This window comes from Sinohyriopsis cumingii, chromosome 3 (assembly GCF_028554795.1).
Source record: "Sinohyriopsis cumingii isolate HCF-2022 chromosome 3, ASM2855479v2, whole genome shotgun sequence".
Taxonomy (NCBI): domain Eukaryota; kingdom Metazoa; phylum Mollusca; class Bivalvia; order Unionida; family Unionidae; genus Sinohyriopsis; species Sinohyriopsis cumingii.
Genome location: NC_142963.1, coordinates 154,358,590 through 154,385,792, shown reverse-complemented (window position 1 = coordinate 154,385,792; position 27,203 = coordinate 154,358,590). Strand labels below are relative to the sequence as shown.

Here is a 27,203-nt window from a genome sequence, read left to right as displayed (position 1 = left end):
AATGTTTGTAAATTTTTATTGCACTAAGTAGGAGTGATATATGCCCTGTTGATTTTGATGTCATCTACTGGTCGATCATTACTGTCTGTTTCTGCCAGGCCAATTCGTTGTATGACCAACATTCCACTGCTCACACGGCCAAAAATAGTATGTTTTCCATCCAGCCACTGTGTGGGTGCTAGTGTTATGAAAAACTGACTCCCATTCGAGTCTGGACCACTGTTTGCCATGGAAATTATACCAGCACCTGCAGATACCAGAGTAGCTTAATAAATTAGAGAATAAAGTCTGATTTCAGACCACGATCCGTCTATTTTATTTTTTAAATTATGTGCATCTTATTATTAAAGAAAGCTATACAGTGGAGACTTAAATGTCTTTTCCAGTACATGCTGAAGGACACTGATGTTGGAGCTATTGTTTGTTTCTTCTGTTTCTTCAAAACAGCATATGACTAAGGCAGTTTTTAAAATCTGATTTTTGTTTTGGCATCAGAGTTGCAGATAAAAACTGGCCTATATGTTTAATGTACCATGCTAAATAATGGCCAACTGATCGATGTACCATGCTAAATAATGGCCAACTGATTAATGTACCATGCTAACTAATGACCAACTGATTAATGCACCATCCTAACTAATGGTCAACTGATTAATGTACCATGCTAACTAATGGCTAAATGGTCAATTATCATGATAACTAATGGCTAACTGTTTAATGTACCATGCTAACTAATGGCTAAATGGTCAAGTATCATGATAACTAATGGCTAACTGATTAATGTACCATGCTAACTAATGGCCAACTGATTAATGTACCATGCTAACTAATGGCTAACTGATTAATCTACCATGCTAACTAATGGCTGATTAATCTACCATGCTAACAAATGGCTAACTGATTCATGTACCATGCTAACTAATGGCCAACTGATTCATGTACCATGCTAACTAATGGCTAAATGTTTCATGTACCATGCTAGCTAATGGCTAAATGATTAATGTACCATGCTAACTAATGGCTAACTGTTTAATGTACCATGCCAACCAATATATGTATGTTTACTGCACCATGCCAACCAATTGCTGATTAATGCCTCTTGATTGCATAGAAGAGAGAACAAGTTGATTTCATCACAAGATTGCCATGAACAGCACTTTGACCTTTGAACATGACTTGTTCTTTACCTTAAATGCAAACCACACACAAAGTTTGGTAAGCATAGACAGTAGAGAACTCAAGTTACTGTGAAGAAACCATTTTTCTTCATTCATCACAGCAACCTCAGCTTTTGAGCTGTTGACCCAAAATCCATACAATTCTTCCTTACTCCATGTGCAAGCCATGCACAAAGTTTGGTAACTGTAGATGGTGGACAGGGGCCCCAAGTGGCCGAGTGGTCTAAAGCTCTCACCGTTACGGATCACTGCCATCTCACCTCTGTCTGCGTGGGTTCGAGCCCAAGGCTCGGCTAGCGTGGGTACGTAGGAAAGCCTGCCAGTAGCTTCTCGTGGGTTAGTGGTTCTTTCCTGGATATTCCAGTGTTCTTCCTCCACCAGCTATACTGGCCACCATGTATAGCCTATCTTGTGCTGAAAAATGGTGTTAAACCCTAGAACAACAACAACAAAAAAGATGGTGGACAACGTAAATTACTATGCAGAAACTAAATCAGTAGCAGACAGAAGGAAAGACCACAACATTAAAATCTCCACATTATGGTGGGTGCATTAAAACTGAACCAGTATACTGAGCAGACCAAAGATGACAATCTTTATGTTAATTATAACTGGTATTTGCTAAACCTGATAAAGGTCTTTTGTATGTAGTAGCATTTAACATAACAATAACAGCTATATGGTCTCAAATAAAAATATTTTGAGGTCAGATCCTAATATAATTAGGCAAACATCTCATAAACAACATCATCTTATATTTGAAATATTCATCTGTAAGCAGTAGATAAATTAATTACGACAAGGATCTGAAGAAATTTTTTATAAGTTTTGCCTGCTTAGTCACATCACAGCACGGCCATAGCAAATTAGCTGTGTCTACATACATGTGCAGAAAATTGTACAATATCTACATTCCTTGCTGGTCATGTGATTTGGTATAACGATGTACTATTAACTGTATCCAAATCTAATTATATACTGTTTGATATGTGATTCTTTTCTTTCTTTACAAAATAAAACATATCATCCACCTTCCTCGTCAACATCTTAAAAATGACATTATCCCATAATAAACACCAAGTCTTAATACAAGCATCTGGCCAACTGAGAATAATCAGTGTAACTTGTTTCCTAAGAAATTACTTCACACAATTCAAAACTCTGTCTATCCATTTAAGGATATAGACAATAAACAATTCACAGTACAGGAAATATACCTGTTATTATTTGTTGGCATAGTAAAATAATTACAGTAGCAGCATGAGAGTAGATGAAACCACATTTTGGAGCCACAAGAGGGATCACTGGGGTAGTTCCCACCAAGAAGCCACCTCAGACACACAATGCGGTTTGTAAGACCACTCATCAAACAGTCCCCTGCATGGTGGAGGGCCTTAAATTGCAGGTTTGCAACAATGATCACCCTGAAAGGGCAAAATACCTCAGAATGTTCTTTGCTTGAAATCCAGTGGAGACTTCCTCTCACAGAGCTGACCCAGTACACAGTGGGATATATTTTGATTAGGTAGCAAAGGCTGACAAATAGTCCTGTGCAACCAGTGCCATGCAGTTTATGTACAGTGATGGCTGAGCCGCTCAAAGTGTGTGCACGCTAGAGTGAAAATATTTTTAGGGAGAAATGTGCTGTGTGATAATTATATTAGAGACACGCCACATAAAAAACACCACAAAAGATGTCACATGCACAATGAGTGCATACAGAATGATGTATATGAGACATTAATCTCTTAGCCAAAGAGCTGCAAAACAGTGTGCAGCAGTTTCATGAGCAGCTTAACCACTTGGGGGCCCCCCATGTGGCAGAGCAGGCTGCATAGCAACCGCATGGCAGGCAGAAGATATACTGTAACATGTGCTATGGGCTTGTAATCAATATGAATCAGTAATGGGGGTCTGACAGTTACCACAGTAGACATCAAGCACTGCAGCAGGCTCAGAAACAGACCGACTGCCAGGGAGTGGCACCAGCAGCAAAGCAGGCTGTATAGGAAATAGGGCCAGAATTTGCCTGCCTCGTGCCATTGAACCCAAGGTCTCATTTGACCTCTAACTGTGATTGCTGCACCCACTGCATATTCCTAAAATCTTAGACTTAGGCTAAAGATGAATTTGAATTCAATGGATTTGTGTAGATCAATGTACAAAGTAAGCCAAAATGGACAAGCATCAAGGGTTCAAATATTAATCCTACTGAAGGATACATGGCTTAACAGACTAAAAAGATATGCTTTGTCACATTATGGATATGCTTTGTCACATTATGGATATCAGTCAAAAAAGTAAACAAGTGCAGAAAAAATCTGAACAAAAGGCATTTTGTGGATCTTGGTGAGCATGTTGGCAGGCATTTCTGGATCAAACTGACATTTTCTTTCTACATGGCCAGCTTGCTAGTATGCCATGGCAATAAAAAGAAGTGCATGACAGTTATCCACCATCCCCAAGCCTCATCAAACCAATTAATCTTGGATATCACACTCCTCCATGAGGAATTACAATGTTGCTATATCCAAAACTCTATGACCCACATGAATAACACTAAAAGAAAATCTCAGAGGTTGAAGAAGATCCTACAAACATGGAACCAAACAGTACAAAGACCATTTCAGAAAGTACTGGTATGCAATCAGTGTGGTGAATGGCACACACCACAATGACAGATACAAGTACTGGTATGCAATCAGTGTGGTGGATGGCACACACCACAATGACAGATACAAGTACTGGTATGCAATCAGTGTGGTGGATGGCACACACCACAATGATAGATACAAGTACTGGTATGCAATCAGTGTGGTGGATGGCACACACCACAATGACAGATACAAGTACTGGTATGCAATCAGTGTGGTGAATGGCACACACCACAATGACAGATACAAGTACTGGTATGGAATCAGTGTGGTGAATGGCACACACCACAATGACAGATACAAGTACTGGTATGCAATCAGTGTGGTGGATGGCACACACCACAATGACAGATACAAGTACTGGTATGCAATCAGTGTGGTGAATGGCACACACCACAATGATAGATACAAGTACTGGTATGCAATCACTGTGGTGCATGGCACACACCACAATGACAAATACAAGTACTGGTATGCAATCAGTGTGGTGGATGGCACACACCACAATGACAGATACAAGTACTGGTTGGAAAAGTTGTGAACTGGCAACTCTGCAAACAAAAACAAAAAATGATGAAATCCACTTCCTAGCTGAAACCAAACTGAAAACTGACCATATTTCTAACGAGTTTAAACTTGTCCTCGATGAGCAAAAGTGTAAAACCTGAAAACATAAAATCTGGACTATGCTGCACAAGGCACATGCTTCCATTACCATCAATGAAGTCACAAAGCACATGCTTCCATTACCATCAATGAAGTCACAAGGCACATGCTTTCATTACCATCAATGAAGTCACAAGGCACATGCTTCCATTACCATCAATGAAGTCACAAAGCACATGCCTCCATTACCATCAATGAAGTCACAAGGCACATGCTTCCATTACCATCAGTAAAGTCACAAGGCACATGTTTCCATTACCATCAATGAAGTCACAAGGCACATGCTTCCATTACCATCAGTGAAGTCACAAGGCACATGTTTCCATTACCATCAATGAAGTCACAAGGCACATACCTCCATTACCATCAATGAAGTTGCAAAACATGAATCAATTGTCCAAAGAAGGGCATGGACCCAACCAGAGCTCCTAAAACAACTAGCAACAGTTGGGATGAATGATAACTTGTGTTATGTTCACTGAAATCACGGGTATATTAGCTGCTGTGGAAAAACTTCCAAATCAGCTGCGCTCTGTCCCACACATTTTTTATGCCATTACATGTTGCTGTAAAGTAACATTGTATTCTGGACTTGACCTTGCCCAAAATTGAGTTCGCTTCTGCTTGACCTAATTGACTTTTCTTAATTTCAATTATGTACACAACTAGTAATAGTTTCATTATTCTCTATGCATATGAGCTTATTATCAGGATTATTATTCAGGTAAACAAGAAGGAGTAAATATGTTGATTTGGGTCAGGGTTTTGGAGATTCCTAAGTAAAGTTTATAGGTTATTGTGTTGTAAATAAATAAGGCTCATTAGATCATTCTAGAAGGTTATTTTCCATTAGGTAATGGTTTTCAGAAAATGCAAATTGTGACCTGAGGTCAAGCAAATAACTTTCTAATCTTGTGACTGTGAAGATTTTACCAGTCATGCTATAACATCTAGCACTTCCAGTTTTATTATGTTGTGACCAGTATGAATTGAATTTTATTTTCTTCCAATTATTGAATTCAAGTGCTAATTATCCCTGGAAATACAAAAGTGCTCTGACAAAATTCTTGGATAAAGACATTCATTAGAATTTAAATTCCGTAGGCTTTAACAGACACGTCATCACCTTCAGTTTTGGATCTCTTCTGGACTTTTACTGAATTTTATTCAGGACTTTAAATTATAATACCGGAAGTTCTTTTTTTTCTCATTTTCACTTTGTATTTAAGGGAAATAAATTATTTGTTAAATGTTACAAAGCTTGTTGTCTTCACTCTTTTCTATTGCTTATTTTAAGAACATAGTCTTGTAACATTAAATACTGGCAAAAAGTAAAGTTTTAATAAACATTACAGTTTATTTCCATGTTGTCGCTTACACTACCGGTATATAGACACTGTTGTTACTGGTACATGGTGTATTTACACTTTCTGAGAAACTTCTGGTCAAATTCCATTTTGATGCATTCTCCTCCCTTTCTCTTTCTTGAATAATATTGATTCCAAGGTAAAAACTGGCATAAATTACCTGGAGTTTTGCAACAAATGAGAACACCCACTCACAAACAGCATTTGAATGTAAAACAATAAGTACATTCTTCATGATGCTGAACAACAGTTGTATTTCAACTGACCATCAGCATCCATTGCCTGTCAACTCTTTCAGTGTTTAAGACCTCTGGATTCATCTCATCTACATGGTAATTCAAAAACTCTGCTTCCAAGTTGTCTTGCCAGTTGATTCCTTGGGTTCCACATAAACAAATCTTGATGGGAAATACATCACTCTGCTGAAATCACTCATCATCATTTTTTACATATCAGCAACTGAACTCTGTTTCAGAAGTTCTTGATTCCAGGGAAATCTCTTAATGTAATCACAAAGAGTTGTGTAATAGTCTCTTACATCTTAGTAGAATTCATACAGGCTACTTTTATACAGGTGGGCTACTTTCATACGGGCTACTTTCATACAGGTGGGCTACTTTCAGATGGGCTACTTTCATACAGGCAATTTTCATACAGCTTACTTTCATATGGGCTACTTTCATACAGGCTTACTTTCATACAGACTTACTTTCATACAGGCTACTTTCATAAAGACTTACATTTATACAGGCTACTTTCATACAGGCTTACTTTCATACAGGCTACTTTCATACAGGCTTACTTTCATACAGGCTACTTTCATATGGGCTACTTTCATACAGGCTTACTTTCATACAGGTTACTTTCATACAGGCTTACTTTCATACAGGCTACTTTCATACAGGCTTATTCATACAGGCTACTTTCATACGGGCTACTTTCATACAGCTTACTTTCATATGGGCTACTTTCATACAGACTTACTTTCATACAGGCTACTTTCATATAGACTTACATTCATACAGGCTACTTTCATACGGGCTACATTCATACAGGCTACTTTCATACAGGCTTACTTTAATACAGGCTACTTTCATACAGGCTACTTTCATACAGGCTTACTTTCATACAGGCTACTTTCATACAGACTTACTTTCTAATGGATGGGCTACTTTCATACAGGCTTACTTTCATACAGACTTACTTTCATACAGGCTACTTTCATACAGACAAACTTTCATATGGATGGGCTACTTTCATGCAGGCTACTTTCGTACAACTTACTTTCAGCCATGTATATTCTTGTTTCTAATGTAACTGTATCATCTGATTTGTTTTTCATGAATGATAATGAATATCAGTAAGATTCTTGTGAAATTTTTGTAGCATTTACAAATCCGATCAGTAACTGCTTGAATAATTCAAGCATGTTTCTCTAAGTTTGTGTATCATAGGCTCCTCCTGCAGCATGATTAAGTTGTGCTTCTTAAATAATATTTTGTAGTCTAGAAATAATTTGCTTTCTGATGATTTGGGAAACATGCAACTGAACAGTTTAGAATCACAGTATGATGCAGCAATTGCAATATTATGCTCAACCCAATTTTTTAAAAAATATACTTGGTTTCTAAAAATCCATATCAAATAGAGGTCAGTGAATTACAACTTGATTTCATTGCAATGTATTCTGTATGCTTTTGGAATTCACATGGTGGTGACAATCATCTTGCTCACGGTGGGAAATGTTCAAGTCAACATGACAGAATGTGCAATAAATAAATGATCGCCTTTTTTACTTTTTTTTCTAAGCATGAACAAATATCTTGAGTAATCTTTTTTTAAATACTTTTGTGACCACTGTTTCAACTTATTATGTGGCTAATTGTCCTCTCTACCTCATGCATTTTTGCTTGGATGACATTTTCAGACAACAAGATGACAAAATGAAGAGAAAAAACTAAATCTTGATCAACTGCGCACATTGCATGAACAAAATAGGCAAGTATAAAGCATCTGAGGTACCAAAGTATAGATAGTCTGGTTCCCTACCAAACAAAATAGGCAGGTATAAATCATCTGAGGTACCACTGTATAGAAAGTCTGGTTCCCTACCAAACAAAATAGGCAGGTATAAATCATTTGAGGTACCACTGTATAGAAAGTCTGATTCCCTACCAAACAAAATAGGCAGGTATAAATCATCTGAGGTACCACTGTATAGATAGTCTGGTTCCCTACCAAACAAAACAGGCAGGTATAAATCATCTGAGGTACCACTGTAGAGAAAGTCTGGTTCCCTACCAAACAAAATAGGCAGGTATAAATCATCTGAGGTATCACTGTATAGATAGTCTGGTTCCCTACCAAACAAAATAGGCAGGTATAAATCATCTGAGGTACCACTGTATAGATAGTCTGGTTCCCTATCAAACAAAATAGGCAGGTATAAATCATCTGAGGTACCACTGTATAGAAAGTCTGGTTCCCTACCAAACAAAATAGGCAGGTATAAATCATCTGAGGTACCACTGTATAGATAGTCTGGTTCCCTACCAAAATCAATTCAGTCTAAGATGAAACTCCAGATCCAAGCATGGGGTCTAATACAAAAATCTGGATCCAAAATGAACCAGGAAAAAAAATTCAGGAACAGAAAAAATAACAATATTGTTGTATATTTTTTTTTGCTATTATTCCCTAAGTCCATAATCTGAGCATCATTTTCTTAAGACTTACTGCAAAATCATATGTGTTGGCAGGTCTGTAGTAGTAGGTCACAAACTACTGCTGGTAAAATTTTCATTTTGAAAATCTGCATATATAAACAACACACAATCAATGCTGCTGCAATCAAAGTTATTAAGGCCTCAATAAGAAAGCAGCCAGTACACATTTTAGCCAAAGGGTGTACTAGAGCTTCTCTCAATACGCACTGGCAAAGATGAACATTCTAATGGCCAAAAGGCCATCTAGCTAATATATGTCAATGCTAGACAGTCTACTCCTGGTTTAAACACTTACACCATCTTTGGATAGAATTTATTCATTTTCTTACAGCCAACTGTGGTCATTGTCTCCACTGATTACATAAGTGTTTGAATTCAACCCATATGGCAAAATGAATCTAGAAATTCCAGAATATTTTAAACTATACACATCATAGTGTGTGTGGATGACTATTATATAATCAAGACCAACATGCAAATTGACTTCCATACCAACAGAACAAACTGATATGACGTAACAGATGCCCTCAATTAAATGAGACTTTATTCCAATGGTTTGATCCCTCAACAGTTGTAAGCCTCTAATCCAGCTTCCAGCTCACATTACATCATGGCTAAGCACTTCATATTAAACCATGGCCAAGAAACTCACTCATAAGGGTATTGTTTTCATTTTTAACAAAAATAAAAAAAAGGCCCAAAATTTACCTGCAGAAAATGTCAATTTCTTTTTTCTTTAAATGTCTGTCTTTGTCACTGTCCACCACAGTACAGAAGATATCAACTAATTTCAACCCAACTATGTAATATTTAGCAGATGGCCTGAAATATATAACGTTCAAACCGTTATGTGCGCTGCTAAGTTTGGATTGTGGCTGATGGAATAGTTCAAAGACAACAACAGAGAACTGCATTATTTCAAGAGGAGGGTGAAGTGGAGCAACTCAACAACTGTATACTTCATCCTATAACCAGTTGGAACACAGACAGATTTTTATTATTAGCAGGCTTAATGAAGCAATGATCACCAACTAAAACATTTTAAAACTTCCAACTATTTTTCCAACAAGTATTAACATTTTTACACATCACACAATAGCAATGGGTCTGGCTAAAGAGCTATAGCATAGTCTGCATGTCATTAGCACTGCAGGCCCAACTGAAAAAAATTCCAGATCTGCAGTCACATGCAAGGACTGCTAATCATGTGCTAGTACTTTGGCATGATCCTCTATATGGGACACAAAATCTGTTGCCAATATATAACAATTTAGCAGAGCTTGACAATGAAGTTTGAATTGCTTGGCTCCTCAATAACAGCAGAAGTGCCTGATGAGCTGGATTATCTACTGCATTATGTCATGAACTTGGATGAGAAGGATTATCAAATTTGTTACATCACAAACTTGGATAAGCCAGATTATCTCATGTGTTACATCATGAACTTGGATGACCTGGATTATCTACTGCATTACATCATGAACCTTGTTGAATCTTAAACCAATGAACTACTCTGCATACAGAGTCTCCGCTGGCCGTCAAACAAATTGTGTTCTGGATCCTCCTTCAGCTCTCTCTGTGTGAACAGCCAAAGAAAACCAGTAGTCTAAGGCCCTCACCCGGCTGTGAACCATATGATCAGCAGTTTTACAAACCACACTTTATGCTTGAGGGAGCTCCTCTGTAGGGAAACTACTGCTGAGCTCTTTCTGATCCAACAATCTGGTTTATTTCCTCAACCCACTCTGCTATTATATTTCATTCAAAACTCATTAGCGATTTGGAATAAACCCAATGTCATGAATCCTATGCTTTTTCATGCAACTTAAAATGTCTGTTTGATAGTTAAATTCTGTTTTCATATTCACCAAGTTGCTTTTAGTAATGGCATCAACATCAAAGAATTAATTCTTTATTATGCAAAACTAATACTTGAATACTAATCTAACTGTACACTCTATTATTCTCAAGTAATATAACTGTATACTGTTATACTAACCTAACTGTACACTGTATTATAGTCAACTAACTGTACACTGTATAATACTAATCTAACTGTACACTGTTAAACTAATCTAATTGCACATTGTTATACTAATTTAACTGAACAGTTATACTAATCTAGTTGTACAGTGTATACACAAATCTAACTGTACACTGTTATACTAATCTAACTGTACATTGTACTATACTCAACTAACTGTACACTGTATAATACTAATATAACTGTACACTGTTAAACTAATCTAATTGCACATTGTTATACTAATTTAACTGTACACTGTATTATACTAATTTAACTGTACACTGTATTATACTCAACTAACTGTACACTTATACTAATCTAACTGTACACTGTTATACTAATCTAACTGTACACTGTTACACTAATCTGCTGTACACTGTATTATACTAATCTAACTGTACACTGTTATACTAATCTAACTGTACAATGTATTATACTAATGTAACTGTACACTTATACTAATCTAAATGTCCACTGTGTTATACTAATCTAACTGTACATTTTTATACTAGTCGAACTACACTGTATTATACTAATCTAACTGTACACTGTATTACGTTAATCTAACTGTACACTCTATTATACTAATCTAACTGTACACTCTATTATACTAATCTAACTGTACACTCTATTATACTAATCTAACTGTACACTCTATTATACTAATCTAACTGTACACTCTATTATACTAATCTAACCTGTGTGCTTCAGCTCACTGTCAATTTCATCTTCAAATTCCTTCCCATAGATTGATGCACCTCCCCGACCTGTACATAAAGAACATAGATACAGATTCCTTCTCTGCACGTACAGAATAAGCAGGAAATATAGGATTCCTGGCTTTTTTTAGGGGGATAAGAAGAGCTACTACTAAAATCCATTTAATTATCATTCTTTTCATAGTACCAAAAATTATACGTAAAAAGTGTTATTATTTTGGAGTACTGACTGTGCATTGAAAATAAAGGAAGTAGATTGCAAAAGATCTGATGTAACCTACAGTACTTGGCAACCTAACATGAAAAAGATTGCTACAATTAATAATAAGCAAAATACAAAGCTAGGAGATATAAGCACAGATTCCAACTTCACTATATGTAACATGTTTCTTCCTCCTGCCATGACTGCATGCAATATGAAAAACAAAAAGCCCTGGAGAAACAGTGCAGCTTCCAACATGACTATGTGATAAACAAAGCCCAGGAGGAACAGAGGAGTTTCTGACGTGTCAAATGTAAAAGGAAACTGACAAAATCCTATGAGAAATTGTCACAGATTCAGACATGACTCCATGTAATATGAATACATAAAACCTAGGAGAAACAGTAGTTTCCAACATGACCCCATGTAATATGAAAAACACAAAGCCTATGTGAAATAAGCGCAGATTCCAACATGACACCATGTAATATGAAAAACACAAAGCCTATGTGAAATAAGCACAGATTCCAACATGACACCATGTAATATGAAAAACACAAAGCCTATGTGAAATAAGCGCAGATTCCAACATGACACCATGTAATATGAAAAACACAAAGCCTATGTGAAATAAGCGCAGATTCCAACATGACACCATGTAATATGAAAAACACAAAGCCTATAAACTAATCACAGATTCACACGTATGAAAAACACGAAACCTAGGAGGAACACGTGTCTTCCTCCTGCTATGACCACAATTAACATGATGTACACAAATCCTAGTTAAAACAAGCACTGCATAATTGCAATTTTTCTGTAACTTACCGAGGGACCCCCAGAGAAAAGGCTAAAAATTATAACCTTCTTTGACCCAGGGTCCCTAGAGAGAGGGTTAAAAGTGTGTAACCTCACACAGACAGGGCTACAAATTATAACCTTCTCTGACTCAGGGGACCTACAGATCGAGGGCTAAATATGAATAACCTCACAGAGAGAAGTCTAAAAATTATAACATTCTCTGACCCTGAGATCCAGAGAGAGGACTAAAAACTTAAACCTTATCTGACCCAGAGCCCATAGAGAGTGGACTAAAAATTATAACCTTATCAGACCCAGAGACCACCAGAGAAAGGGTTAAAAAAAATTATAACCTTCTCTGACCCAGGGACACACAGAGAGATGGCTAAAACAATTATAGCTTTCTCTGACCCAGAGATAAGGCTTAAAATGTATAACCTCGCAGAGAGACGGCTACAAATTTATAACTTTCTTCAACTCAGGAACCCCCAGACGGCTAAAAAATGATAACCTTCTCTGAACCAGGGACTCACTGAGAGGGCTAAAAATGTATAACCTCAATGAGAGAGGGCTAAAAAAAAATATAACCTTCTCTGACACTGGAAACCCCAGAGTTTGGGCTACAAAAAACTATAACCTTCTCTGACCCAAAGACCCTCAGGAAGAAGGCTAAAAATTACAACCTTCTCTGAACTGGGGACCCCCACAGAGAGGGCTAAAAAATTATAATTCTCTGACCATGGACCCCCATAGAGAGGGTTAAAAAAATTATAACCTTGTTTCAGATGGTTATCATACTGGTGACTTACCTACTACATCTGGTGAAATTTCCAGCCATCAGTTGACAAGACAAAAACCCTGACACAACATTTAGGGCATCATCATCTGAAGTTACAGTATGTGATATCAAGGCTAGGATGACTCAGAGATAAACCTTTACCTGTGCCAGTGGGATCTCCCCCTTGTATCATGAAGTCCTTGATAATTCTGTGAAATTTTACTCCATTGTAGTAACCTCTTCTGGCAAGCTCGGCAAAATTACGACACGTGTTTGGGGCATGTTTCCAGTACAGCTCTACCACAACTGTACCCATTCTGTAATCAGATAGAATGAGCATTTATAATGTCATGACATGTCACAATTTTTCTAAATCTTTAAGAGCTACATTAACAAAATGACCTTAATTTCCTGGAATAGAATTAAAAGGCTGACATGGCATGGCATAACGAAGTATAATAGGTTTAGAAAACAATTCAACCAAGTCCTATGTCTTCTCAGGCATGTTCCTAAATATAAAAGATAGCAAGTTAGAGCATGAAAAAAGAACATTGTTACCTACTTGTTGGTGTGAAAATTCCTTTAGATTAATGCACTTACCTAGAAGCCTCATGATTGTCAAAGTGGAAAAGCTTAAAGTTAAAAGTAATCAATAAAGCTAAAGAAAATGTCAATGTGACCTACATAGGCCAGCACTAAGTAGCACTCTTCAAGAAGAATATACTCACAAGTTTTATTCAACAATTTCAAAGAAATGGACAAGTTATGATGACAGGAAAACATATTTAAAAAAGTAATTTAAAGAAATGGACAAGTTATGATGACAGGAAAACATATTTAAAAAAGTAATTTAAAGAAATGGACAAGTTATGATGACAGGAAAACATATTTAAAAAAGTAATTTAAAGAAATGGACAAGTTATGATGACAGGAAAACATATTTAAAAAAGTAATTTAAAGAAATGGACAAGTTATGATGACAGGAAAACATATTTAAAAAAGTAATTTAAAGAAATGGACAAGTTATGATGACAGGAAAACATATTTAAAAAAGTAATTTAAAGAAATGGACAAGTTATGATGACAAGAAAACATATTTAAAAAAGTAATTTAAAGAAATGGACAAGTTATGATGATAGGAAAACTTTCAAAAAAGTAATTCAAAGAAATGAACGAAAACATTCAAAAAAGTAATTCAAAGAAATGTACAAGTTATGATGACTGGAAAACTTTCAAAAAAGTAATTCACAGCAAAACCTAAATGCATATTACCTGTACTTGTATCAGTATACCACTGACAGATGCTAACCCTATTACCTGTACCTGTATCATTATACCACTGACATATTCTAACACTATTACCTGTACCTGTATCAGTGTACCACTGACAGATGCTAACCCTAACCCTATTACTTGTACTTGTACAGCATACCACTGACAGATGCTAACCCTAACCATATATAATTGTACTTGTCTCAGTATACCACTCAAAGATGCTAACCCTAACCCTATTACTTGTACTTGTATCAGTATACAACCCTAACCATATTACCTGTACTTGTATTAGTATACCACGGACAGATGCTCAGCAAGTGAAATGGAGGTTTTTACATTCTGAAAAGCTTAAAGTTTAAATCTTTGAGACTGGTGACAAATACCATAATGTTGCTGAAGCTGATACAAAGTTATTGCCATCTGAAGAAAACAAAAAAAAACAGACACAAATGAACCTGATACACAGGTATTGCCATCTGAAGAAAACAAAAATCCCAGATACAAATAAACCTGATACACAGGTATTGACATCTAAGAAAACAAAAACCCCAGACACAAATAAACCTGATATACAGGTATTGACATCTGAAGAAAACAAAAACCCAGACACAAATAAACCTGATACACAGGTATTGACATCTGAAGAAAACAAAAACCCCAGACACAAATAAACCTGATACACAGGTATTGCCATCTGAAGAAAACAAAAACCCCAGATGCAAATAAACCTGATACACAGGTATTGACATCTGAAGAAAACAAAAACCCAGACACAAATGAACCTGATATACAGGTATTGACATCCGAAGAAAACAAAAACCCCAGACACAAATAAACCTTATACACCGGTATTGCCATCTGAAGAAAACAAAAACCCCAGACACAAATAAACCTGATACACAGGTATTGCCATTTGAAGAAAACAAAAACCCAAATACAAATAAACCTGATACACAGGTATTGCCATCTGAAACAATAAAACAAAAACACCAGACACAAATAAACCTGATACACAGGTATTGCCATCTGAATAAAACAAAAACCCCAGATACAAATAAACCTGATACACATGTATTGCCATCAGAAGAAAACAAAAACCCCAGACACAAATAAACCTGATACACAGGTATTGCCATCTGAGGAAAACAAAAACCCCAGACACAAATAAACCTGATACACAGGTATTGACATCTGAAGAAAACAAAAAACTCAGACACAAATAAACCTGATACACAGGTATTGACATCTGAATAAAACAAAAAACCCAGATACAAATAAACCTGATACACAGGTATTGACATCTGAAGAAAACAAAAACCCCAGACACAAATAAACCTGATACACAGGTATTGACATCTGAAGAAAACAAAAACCCCAGATACAAATAAACCTGATACACATGTATTGCCATCTGAAGAAAACAAAAACCCCAGACACCAATAAACCTGATACACAGGTATTGCCATCTGAATAAAACAAAAACCCCAGATACAAATAAACCTGATACACATGTATTGCCATCTGAAGAAAATAAAAACCCCAGACACAAATAAACCTGATACACAGGTACTGACATCTGAATAAAACAAAAAACCCAGACACAAATAAACCTGATAAACAGGTATTGACATCTGAATAAAACAAAAAACCCAGATACAAATAAACCTGATACACAGGTATTGCCATCGGAAGAAAAGAAAAACCCCAGACACAAATAAACCTGATATACAAATAATGACATCTGAATAAAACAAAACCAAATACACCAATAAACCTGATACAAAGGTACTGACATCAAAGAAAACAAAAACCACATAAACAAATAAAGGTCTAAGATTCTTGTATCTCATTTTCATAGTTTGTTACTGCATAAAGTAATGCACCATTACTTGTTTGTTTTTTTTTTAAACAGCCCACTATAATGAAATCAGTGAAAGGTAACAAGTCACAGTACATTTCTTTAGGAAATTTGTATGTATGTATAATGTATCACAGCATAAGGCCATCTTAGCTACATCACAGTACCCCAGTATAAGGTAATGTCTATATCACAGTACCCAAGTAAAAGGTAATCGTGCCTATATCACAGTAGCCTAGTATAAGGCAATCTTGTCTATATCACAGTAGCCCAGTATAAGGCAATCTTGTCTATATCACAGTAGCCATGACCTATGTCATCCATTTTAGAAAATTTTGTAATCAGCTGATGCAGACATGGTTTCTCTATGTCATTACTACCTAGAAGGATTGCAATAACTGATCAAAAACTGGTACCTGACCATTATTTGGAGAACCAAATTTGTCTGCAAAGTAGCAGAAACAAAAAACCAGTCTATCAGTAAATACTAGCACATAGGGACATGTGTAATTCATGGATACATGCCAGGTATGTGAGCACTTGAAACGATTTATATTGCAATGAAAGAGTCCCAGGGATGATCCTGGGCTTCGCCAATGTCGCAAATTGCGATTTTTTTTCCTTATTGGCAACAAAAATATCCCATCTGGCGATTTTTTTGGCGACATACTTTTTGGTTATTTGATTTGTACATACAATCATGGATTTGGACTGGATAAATTAAAAGGCAGAACGAAAGGAAGCCACAAACTTGACTAAGCAATGCATTGGAATCAATCAATTACACAAACGATCCTTTGTTCTTATTGACAACCCCATCTTTACAGTGCATTGTTACATCATAATCTGCTTATGCTGACATCTGGGCTGAGTACTTTATGCTGCGATACAGTCAATCATGCTACCGCACTATACCTACAACTGACCGACTTCTGAAGACGTGAATAGAACAGATAAAATTAATTGTATGGCTAATCCTTCTGTTTTTTTTATACATATACCAATACAATAGTTTTGCTGAACTTTCATAGAAAACTGATAAGCTTTGAAGTACCGACTACTGTGTATAAATACAAAGCAAATGGAAAAAATCTAAATCACAATTACATCTGTCGCCAGTGCAGCATTTTACTCATTGATCTTTTCCTTTTGCCATCAGTCCTGTGTAGGGGTGAAACGATACGCCTGTGCCACGTATCGATACGATACACGATACACAGCCTACGATACGATACATATCGATACATGTATCAAACTGAAAATGGGATTATCACAGTACATTTGATTAATCATGTGAATGTATATGTTGAATGGTATTTTCAAGTTCAAACAGTGTCAAATATGCAATGTATCAGCAGTGAGTCACCTTGTTAACCTGTTATGTATAATGATAACAGAGAAAAAATTGAATCAAGATACAATGTCACGACTACTAACATTGTTGTTCTGTGTAACCAAATAAAATATAACAAAATCTTTGATGTGTTTCTTTATCCTTCATTCAATAAAAATGAAATGTTACAAGTTTTGTGTCTGATTCATCATGCAACAACATACTGGAACAAAATAATATATTAAAAAGTACACGTAACGCAAAAATACAACAAAAATTTAAAATGCTTAGGATTAGGAAATCATAATTATGCAACCTTTTCTAAGCTGTATACTTTCCTCCTTTCTTCAGTTCAAGAAAGATCATCTTAAAAAACACAAATGATAAACTTCACTGCAGCAAACACTAATTAATTTCACATAAATTGCCATGTGTGTAATTGAAGTCTATAGATGAATTAAAGAAAGTTCCTAATAACTGAAGATGATATCCTCATCAACTTAAATGCATCTGCCAGCAAATGAATAAATCTTCTTAAGTCACAAACTCAGTGTTCTAAAACTAGCTGACAATTGTGATGACTGTAAATGGCATAAATGAACTGAATTAGATAATTCTGCCTAACAGATGCACAGGACTATTACAAGTTTTGTGTCTGATTCATCATTCAATAACATACTGCAACACAATAACACACTAAAAAGTACATGTAATACAAAAATACAAAATAAGTTTAAAATTATTGGGATTCAGAAATAATAATTATGCAGTGTTAAACCTGAGATCTGTTATATCAATCTATGTCACACAAACACCCAACTGCAGTGTAAAAACTGAGATCTGTTATATCTATCTACAACACATACAAGCACCCAACTGCAGTGTCAAAACCTCCGTCTGCGGCGGTTCGAGTCTAAGATTCAGCCAATGTGGGCATGTGAGAAAGCTTGCCAGTAGCTTCTCGTGGGTCGGTGGTTCTTTCCGGGGTTTTCCGGGTTCTTCCTCCACCATTAATACTGGCCGCCATGTATAGCCTATCGTGCTGAAAAATGGCGTTAAACCCCACAACAACAACAACAACAACAGTGTTAAACCTGAGATCTGCTATATCAATTTACAACTTGCAGGCACCTAACTGCAGTATTGAACCTGAGATCTACTACATCCATCTTTATCACACAAGCACCCAACTGCAAACAACGTTGAGCCTGAGATCTGTTATATGAATCTATAATACACAGCACCTAACTGCAAATAATGTTGAACCTGATATATGCTATATCAGTCTATAACGCGCAAGCACCTAACTGCAAACAGTGTTAAATGTAATTTCACATAAATTGTCATGTGTATTTGAATCCAATAACTGAATTAAAGAAAAGTTCATGATGATTGAAAATGATATCCTCATCAACATAAATGCGTTTTCCAGAAAATGAATGAATCTTCTTAAGTCACAAACTCATTGTTCTAAAACTATCTGGCAATTGTGATGACTCTGTAAAAGGCATAAATGAACTGAATTAGATCATTCTGCATAACATATGCACAAGACTGTCAGACTACTCATCACAACTTTCAAAGTTTCATATTCTTCTTCAAAAAAATCAAAATATCCACATTCTCCCCAGTCAGAGAGGCTCTTTGTGCTGATACAACATCTCCAGCAGTTGAAAAGACTCTTTCAGATGGCACTGATGTTGCTGGAATAGTCAACAACATCTTGGCTAGTTTGGCCAGCAAAGGGAATGATGTTTCGTTGAATTTCCACCACATCAGTGGGTTGTCACCAATATGTATACTAGATGTCTCATTCCTATAACGTGTTATCTCTGTGTCTGCCCTCTGAAAGAGGGACTTTGATGGCTCCACCTTGACCACGTACACATCTCCAAAAAGATCTTCAAGTGCACCCTTTTTCACTGGAGGCTCATCAACTTCAACCTTCGCTGTTGCTGCTGGTCTGTTATCTCGTTCTGTAACTTGTACTGCAGGAAGCTGTGGTAGTGGGGGAAGACTAGATGGTAGTACATGAGTGAGTTCATCAGTCTTCTCTGTCTTCACTACTGTTTCACACTGTAATAAAAATCAAAATTATATAATATGTACTCCTTAAGTTAATACGAATCTCGCAATTTTATGTTAATTAACATTTTAGCATTAATTCACTGGCATTTAATATAAATAAAACAACATGATTTTATCAATATAAGATCAATATTGAATATTAAGAAATATTTGTGTATATGAAGTTATGAACTTCAAACAATGAAGTTATGTAATAGTTTGTGTGTTTGCTCTATGTGTGTGTCTGTGTGTGTGTGTGTGTGTGTGTGTGTGTGTGTGTGTGTGTGTGTGTGTGTGTGTGTGTGTCAGTGTTTCAGAGGGAGATGGAGAGAATCGGATGACATAAGAACTTTGAAGGTGACTCTGGGGCATACCAAGATCAGTGGTGCATCTAGGGTAACCTTTGGGGACAAGTGTCCAATTTTAACTACCAAAAGAAATTTCATATATCCTTAAAATCTTGAAAGGGGAAAATAATATTATGTTATGCTTCAACTGCTGCACGTAGATAACACAACGATACTCATATGTAAATTTTTGACTTACCTCATTGACCTTCACTGTTTGCATGACAATGGAAGCATATATTTGGATCCTTGTAGCATCGTCTACATCAGTTAGAGCCCTAAATCTTGGATCTAGGGCACAACTCTGCAACAGAAACTGCTGCGTGTCCTTGTCATTGTATCTTTTGTCTAGGTCTTGGGAGATTGCCACCTTGACTGCCTTCACAAGTGCAGAGTCACTTTCTTGCACTTCCATTGCACTAATAATACGATGTTTAAGAGGAAAAATCATTGATATGGTAGGTGCTTCTTCATCGCACAATATCGTTGTAATGGTTTTCATTGGTTTGAGCAGTTTGAGAATATCCTCTGCATTTGATACATCATCCTCTGATAAAGTGTTTAAGTCCGTCTCCCTCTGTCTGATTTCCTTACTTAATAGAGTAGCTACAATGGCAGGCTGCTGCTCTAAAAATCGATCAATCATATCATAAGAACTATTCCAACGTGTCTGGACATCTTGGATAAGTTTGTGTTTAGGAAGCTGCAACAGCTCTTGTTTGGATTTCAGCAGGGTAGTAGCAGTTGTACTGCGATGGAAAAACGAGACAATGTGCCGGATCCTCCCAAGAAGGCGTGACATCTGATGAACTTGCAACCCTCTCTGGGTTGCTAGATTTATAGTATGTGCAAAGCACTTGATATGTGGTGTGAACTTTGCCTCTTGAATAGCAACATCCATGTTAGCAGCATTATCTCTTACTATGGGGAGTAACTTGTGGGGCCTTTCCAGTTGCCATTCCTTACTGGCATCGTCTAGTACTGCTCCTATATTTTTACCAGTGTGAGACTCGTGTAAAGGTCTCGTCTGAAGAACAAAGCTTTTCATGCACCATTCCTTATCAACCAAGTGAGCTGTGATTGTTATGTAACTCTCTGTAGCCCTTGAAGTCCAACCATCTGTAGTAATGGCCACTGATTCTGCCTCTGATATGGTGCTTTGCACTTCTTGTCTGGTGTGAAGGTATAGGTCTGGGATAACTTTCTCTGCGAAGTGTGTTCTTGATGGGATGATGTAGCGAGGTTCCAGGGTACGAATCAGATTTCTGAAACCTAGCGAATCAACCACTGAGAAAGGGCGCATATCATGTGCAATAAACATCGCTATATGCTTAGTGATTGTCTGTGATCTTTGCGATGATGGAATTAATGGAGACTGAAAAACTTCAGTCAATCTGAGCTGACCAGTGGTTGTTGGATGTGATGGCTTAGGAGTAGGAGAAACACTGACCTTGGGAGCTGAAATCTTGTCATCTTTAAAAGGAATTCCAATGGCAATGATTGGGTGGTGCCGTTTTAAATGTGTAGACATATTTGTGGTGTTTCCAGTAATCCTAAGAGCTGTAAAACACAGTTTGCAAACACACCTGGACTTGTCTACTTTTCTTACTACATTCTCATACTCCACAGGATATCCAAAATAGTTCCAGGCCGATGATCTTCTAATCGCAGGTAACTCGAGTTCAATTTTTTCGGCCTTTTGCGTCTGCTCTATTTGACCGGATGTTGGAATCACCTTGGTCACCCCGCTGCTTGTAGTTCATTGCATGAAAGCATCCCAAACGTCTTAGTGATTAAGAATAATCATAAGTTCTATCACCGGTTCCACGCCCATACCGATAGTTTAGCCCCACGCAAAGAGAAAAAAATTGACACTTACATTATTATAATAATTGTAAGAAAAAAAAATTTCCTTCAGAAACTATTATTAATTTATGTCTTTGATTATATTTTTAAATTATGGTATTATTTAAAAAACAAAAAATAATGTAATTTCCTAGTACAAGGAAACTCTTATCTATAGAACTGATCCGGGTGCGGGAACGGAGATGACTAACTGAATCTCACACGCTATACTTCATGTGTATACAAAACAACTACCGCGACAGTTTGGTCTAATGAGCTCCTAATTTAATTATCATAACTGCTGAAGATTTATGTAGCTATTATAAGGTAGATATCGTTTTGTATCGATTCTTCACCTTGTGTATCGATATGTGTATCGAAATGGCAAAAGTATCGATGCATCGATGTATCGATGAATCGTTTCACCCCTAGTCCTGTGTTATGGCTGCAGAGACTTAAACTCCGCAACAAGAAATAGCAAAAAAATAAAAAAAACAGTTTTGCATAATTAATAATAATTATTTATTTCTCAAAATGCAGGAGTGAAAGAATCCCTAAGTTGGGTGTGAATTTATGCTTATATATACGGATATTGCCAGGTGTTGACTCGTGTAAGTTTCATTCGTGGGAATGGAGATCCTATTTTTCTTGTTGAGAAAATTTATACAGCATTCAGTGATCATTCTTGGGATTTAGGAAGCAATTCACTACAAGCTTTGTGAAGCTAGCCATAAGGGGGGGGGGGCTGCTGAGAGACTACTGGTGTCACCTGTCAGCACTGTAGACTGTGAATGTGGATTCAGTAAGATGAACTTCATAAAAACTGACATCAGAAATAAGCTCTGTATCTCATCTCTCGAGAATTTAATGAGAATCAGCATGTACAGATGTGAAAAATTAGACTTTGAAACTGCATTCAACAAGTGGGCAGCCCTAAAATCGTGACGGATCTTCATGTAACACTTTGTAACATTTTATTAATGCTTCTTGTAATTAAAGTATTAACTAATCCATCTTTTGTAATTTTCATTGCCTGTTACATTAACAGACTAAATTAACACTTGGAAAAATGCATACTACTTTTTTTGGCGACACTTTTTGAAAATTGGCGACAAAATATTGAGGTTGGCGATTTTTTTGGCGACAGCTTTTTAAAAACCAGGACCATCCCTGGAGTCCCAAGAGCAAGGTGGTCATGAAGACAATTGTAATAACCAATGTGAAACCACTTACACAGATGAGGCTTTCTTTCTTTAAAATTACAGTGAATGAATCAAGTGAAGATTTTAATTCTGTTCTAGTTCCAGACATAGATCCAGAACTAAATAAAAAATGACCAATCAAATTCACATTACAACCAGAGAGAGTTGGAGACAAATTTTCCTTGGCTTAAACCTCATCTCTTACTCATCAAGAAGTGCTTATCACAGGTGTACTGAATGCAGCCCTGAAAATGCAGTCAGATAAGAGTTGGTTGTCAATCTTGTGCTCAGTGATACAGAGGAGTCTGTGAGCATGGCAATAAAAATTGTACATTATATGGTGAAGAAGAAGATAACTATAAGTCTTTTATTAGTTTAATGGAGTGTGTGTGTGTGTGTGATTAGGAATTTTAACAAAGCTTTAACAATTTTTCAGTCATATCACTACAATTTCTGCAAATGCAGTCAGATAAGAGTTGGTTGTCAATCTTGTGCTCAGTGATATAGAAAAGTCTGTAAACATGGCAATAAAAATAGTACATTATATTGTGAAGAAGATACCTATAAGGAAATACAAGTCTCATATCAGTTTAATGGTGTGTGTGTGTGTGTGTGTGTGTATGTGATTAGGATTTTTAACATAGCTTTAACAGTTTTTCAGTCATATAACTACAATATCTGCAGTGTGGCAGTTTATAGTGAAGTCTAGCACTGGGGCATCATGCCACAGACATGTAGCATGACGTCCCACCCAGTTACATTATCCTGACACCAGGCCAACCAGTCCTAAAACTAACCTCTTAATGCTGAGCGCCTAGCAAGACAGCTGTTAGTACCATTTTTTAAAGTCTTTGGTATAACTCAGCCAGGTTTCGATCCCACAACCTCCTGCTTCCGAGGCGGACACTCTAACCACTCGGCCACCAGAGCGGTCCCAGTTTAATGGAACTTAATGGTTGTGATTTGCAAGATCTGAATGTGTCATCACATGCTCATTCCAGATCACCTAGGACAGCTCTGGAGTTTTTAACTGTTCTAAGCCAAGCTGTTGATAATGAAGTTTACCAAACGGTTTCTAAAAGTAATTTTTTGTCTGTGTCATGTGATGAAACTACAAATATATCTGTGATTAGCAGAAGTATAGTGTTTGTATTAACTGTTAACCCTTGCACACATAAAACTGACAACTGCTCTCTTGGGACTATGACATATAGGACAAGGCTGCTTCTGGTATCATTGAGAAAGTAATGGAGTGCCTAAACAGACTTCTAGAATCAGGTCACAATTATTACTTCCAGTTCAGTACCTACCAATGTAGTTCCAGTCTATTTTTAAAGCAATTTTCCTGGTGATACACAAGTTGGATTTAGGCATTCTAAGTGTTGATTTAAAGGTAATTGTTCATTCTTAATAATTTTTAACATTATGGTGTGGTTGTCTGTGTATATTTTGGTGACAGTGCACAGTGAGTAATGAGGCATTTATGTTGATCCAGTATTTAAATATGTGTCCCAATGCACCGTGCTTTGTTTCTAGACGAATTTTTTCACAAAATGCTGGAAACCTATGACAAGAATTTCACCACCAGTTCATCTTTGAAGATACATTCAAATAACATATGACTTATTATATGGACACAATGGAAAGTTCATTACTGAGAAAAAAAATGTTGAGAATATGTAGTAAAATCAATTGTAACCGGAGTCCTTTTGTACGATGCGTCAAAATGGGTGACGTTATTCTCACAATCTTTACGATGAGGGTCGTCAGGTTGAAAGCGCGTAAAGAGTATGAGGGAATATACTCTTGTCATTTGTTATCCACATGTTGTGCTAAAATAACTAACGTTCTAAAGCAATGTGATATCGCTATGAGAAAAGTATATTTCTGAAAAGATGAAAGTGCTAAAGTGCGTCAAAACCGAGGAGTCTGTATGTAAGCGGTGTCCAATACTGCAATTGTTTGTAAGGGTTACCATATTTGAACTATCAAAAAACAGAGGACCTACTGAGAATGGGTGTATCTGTGTCATTTAGCTATAGAGTATAAATTTAAGGACCGAAAAGGAGGACATATCCAGGATGAAGAAGATGTTTAGCAACCCAACTGAACTAACGAAAATAAGTTCCATCGAAAACGGATAATACAATCGTGATAAAAATAAAGAATTAATGTACGTGGTCTCCAAAGTAACATTGGGCGGCAGCCACGTCTTAGGAGGAATGCCTGTCATTCTTGCATGTATACTGTATTTCGCTGTAAACTTTCAGATCGTATTCTTCAAAATCGGCGCCTAAACTATTAACGTTTTACTCTACGTAATGGTGTGAAAGGAACAATGTAAACCAGTCTCCTGACGGTGTTCGATTAAATTTTTTAATAAAACATATTATCCTAGTGTGTAGCGTCATCGCACATGGCATTTGTGAAAATACTTCCATAAACACTATAGTAAGACATTTTTACAGCCAGAATTTTGAGGTGTTTTCTCGTTTGGTGAGGCGAAAACTTCGGCATCATACATGCTTCGAGAGGAAGTTTCACAGATTTGTATTTGAATGCCTCTGTAAATAAACTACAGAATGTTATATTAACTTTCAGCCTATGTTGTCTACCACTATTGACACACAATCTGTCAACTCTGACTACGTTAACTTTTAAAATGTTCTGTAAAACGTAATGGACAAACGTGATCAAATAAAACGAGGTGTTTTCTCATTTGGTTGAGGCGAAAACTTCGTCCTTATACATGCTTCGTGAAGAAGTTTCACAGATTTTTATTTGAATGCCTTTGTAACTGAACTACAAATGTTATATTAACTTTCAGTCTATGTTGTCTACCACTAGTGACTCACAATCTGTCAACTCTGACTACTTTGATGATCTAAGGAAAGCTATTGTACGCCAAAGATGTGATGTGTACACACGGTACAGATAATGAGAAGCCTGGGAAAACAAAAGGAAGCAGAGAAATTCGGTAAAGAAATTAAAGAAGAGATGTGCTGGTCTCCTTAAATCCAAGAACTTCTGGTCAACCATTAAATTATATTTTTATAATAAATGTTCCAATGGCCAAAATACGACAATTTTTTTTCGAAGGTACAACAGTTGTAAACGATGCTAGATAAATATGTATTGTCAATAACTTATATGCAAATATGACATTATATATTGGAAAGGATATTCCATTTTATAAAACTATGCCAATGATAACAGTCATTTTCCTCACCGGAATTGAACACTCTTATTAACACACTTCAAACCGAGTCAAACATTGGGATTGACTGGTTCACTGCGAACAAAATGCAAGACAACCGTGAAAAGAGTCAAGCACGTGCTGTGGATAAAAGGTCATTCAGTATGAAGTACATGTATGTACTAAACATACACAGTGCTGCCATAAATTGAACAAGCTGTAAAACTGCTAGGAATTAACACTCACTATCAATTGCAGTTCGATTCACATGTGGAAAACAATCGCTGTCGGAAAACTTCAAGGTAACCGTCTGTCTTGAACATATTGGTCAGAAGTTAACTGGACTCAGTTAAGAAACTGACAATCTTGTATACATTTATCCTTTCCAACTTCAACTCGTGTTCTTTTGCTTGGCGTTTCTGTCCTTAGCAGTACTTCTTTTTATAACCTAAACCTGGCATTTCTGTAGTGCTATGAACGCTATAAAACTTGGAAGAGAAAAAAGATACGAGAGCGTGCTCCGAGATTTTTAAACACAATATATACAATTTTAGATATTAAAATATTTTAGATGTCCCGAGATTTAAAACCTCAACATTTTGGCAAATGCAGCTGCCACTCTTTGGTATGAGCTACCAAATCACTTTAATTCGGCTCTGCAATGGTAAAGACTGTACATGTAATATCTGCAAATAATACCCGGGCCCCCCAACTCTTTACTATCTGTGTTAGGGTTTTGTTGTATATGTCTTTGTACATTAATCAGACATTATGATGACTGTGTTGTATATGTCTTTGTACATTAATCAGACCTGATGATGACTGTGTCTTTGTACATTAATTAGTGTTGTTCCGATTATTGATTATAATCGATCATGAGTTGGTTGAGCGAACCAATAAGATAATAGATTGTGAAACTCCATAATCGAGTATGTAAAGGGAGACTACTTTTTAGTTGTATGC

General features: G+C 36.5%; 2 protein-coding genes across 2 annotated transcripts; both read right to left on the bottom strand.

The window, feature by feature from the left end:
- On the bottom strand, window positions 1-25,397 carry LOC149804184 (peptidyl-prolyl cis-trans isomerase-like 1). Its single transcript, XM_089954171.1, has 4 exons — window positions 25,222-25,397; window positions 13,280-13,434; window positions 11,316-11,384; window positions 1-247 (listed from the first exon to the last, which is right to left on the bottom strand). The coding sequence occupies exons 1-4, from the start codon at window positions 25,275-25,277 to the stop codon at window positions 24-26; spliced, it is 504 nt and encodes a 167-aa protein (XP_089810297.1). The 5' UTR covers window positions 25,278-25,397; the 3' UTR covers window positions 1-23.
- Window positions 18,265-21,849, bottom strand: LOC149804185 (E3 SUMO-protein ligase ZBED1-like). Its single transcript, XM_089954170.1, has 2 exons — window positions 20,197-21,849; window positions 18,265-19,659 (listed from the first exon to the last, which is right to left on the bottom strand). Exons 1-2 carry the CDS (start codon window positions 21,526-21,528, stop codon window positions 19,162-19,164), a joined length of 1,830 nt encoding a protein of 609 aa, XP_089810296.1. The 5' UTR covers window positions 21,529-21,849; the 3' UTR covers window positions 18,265-19,161.
- Window positions 25,398-27,203: the final 1,806 nt, after the last annotated feature.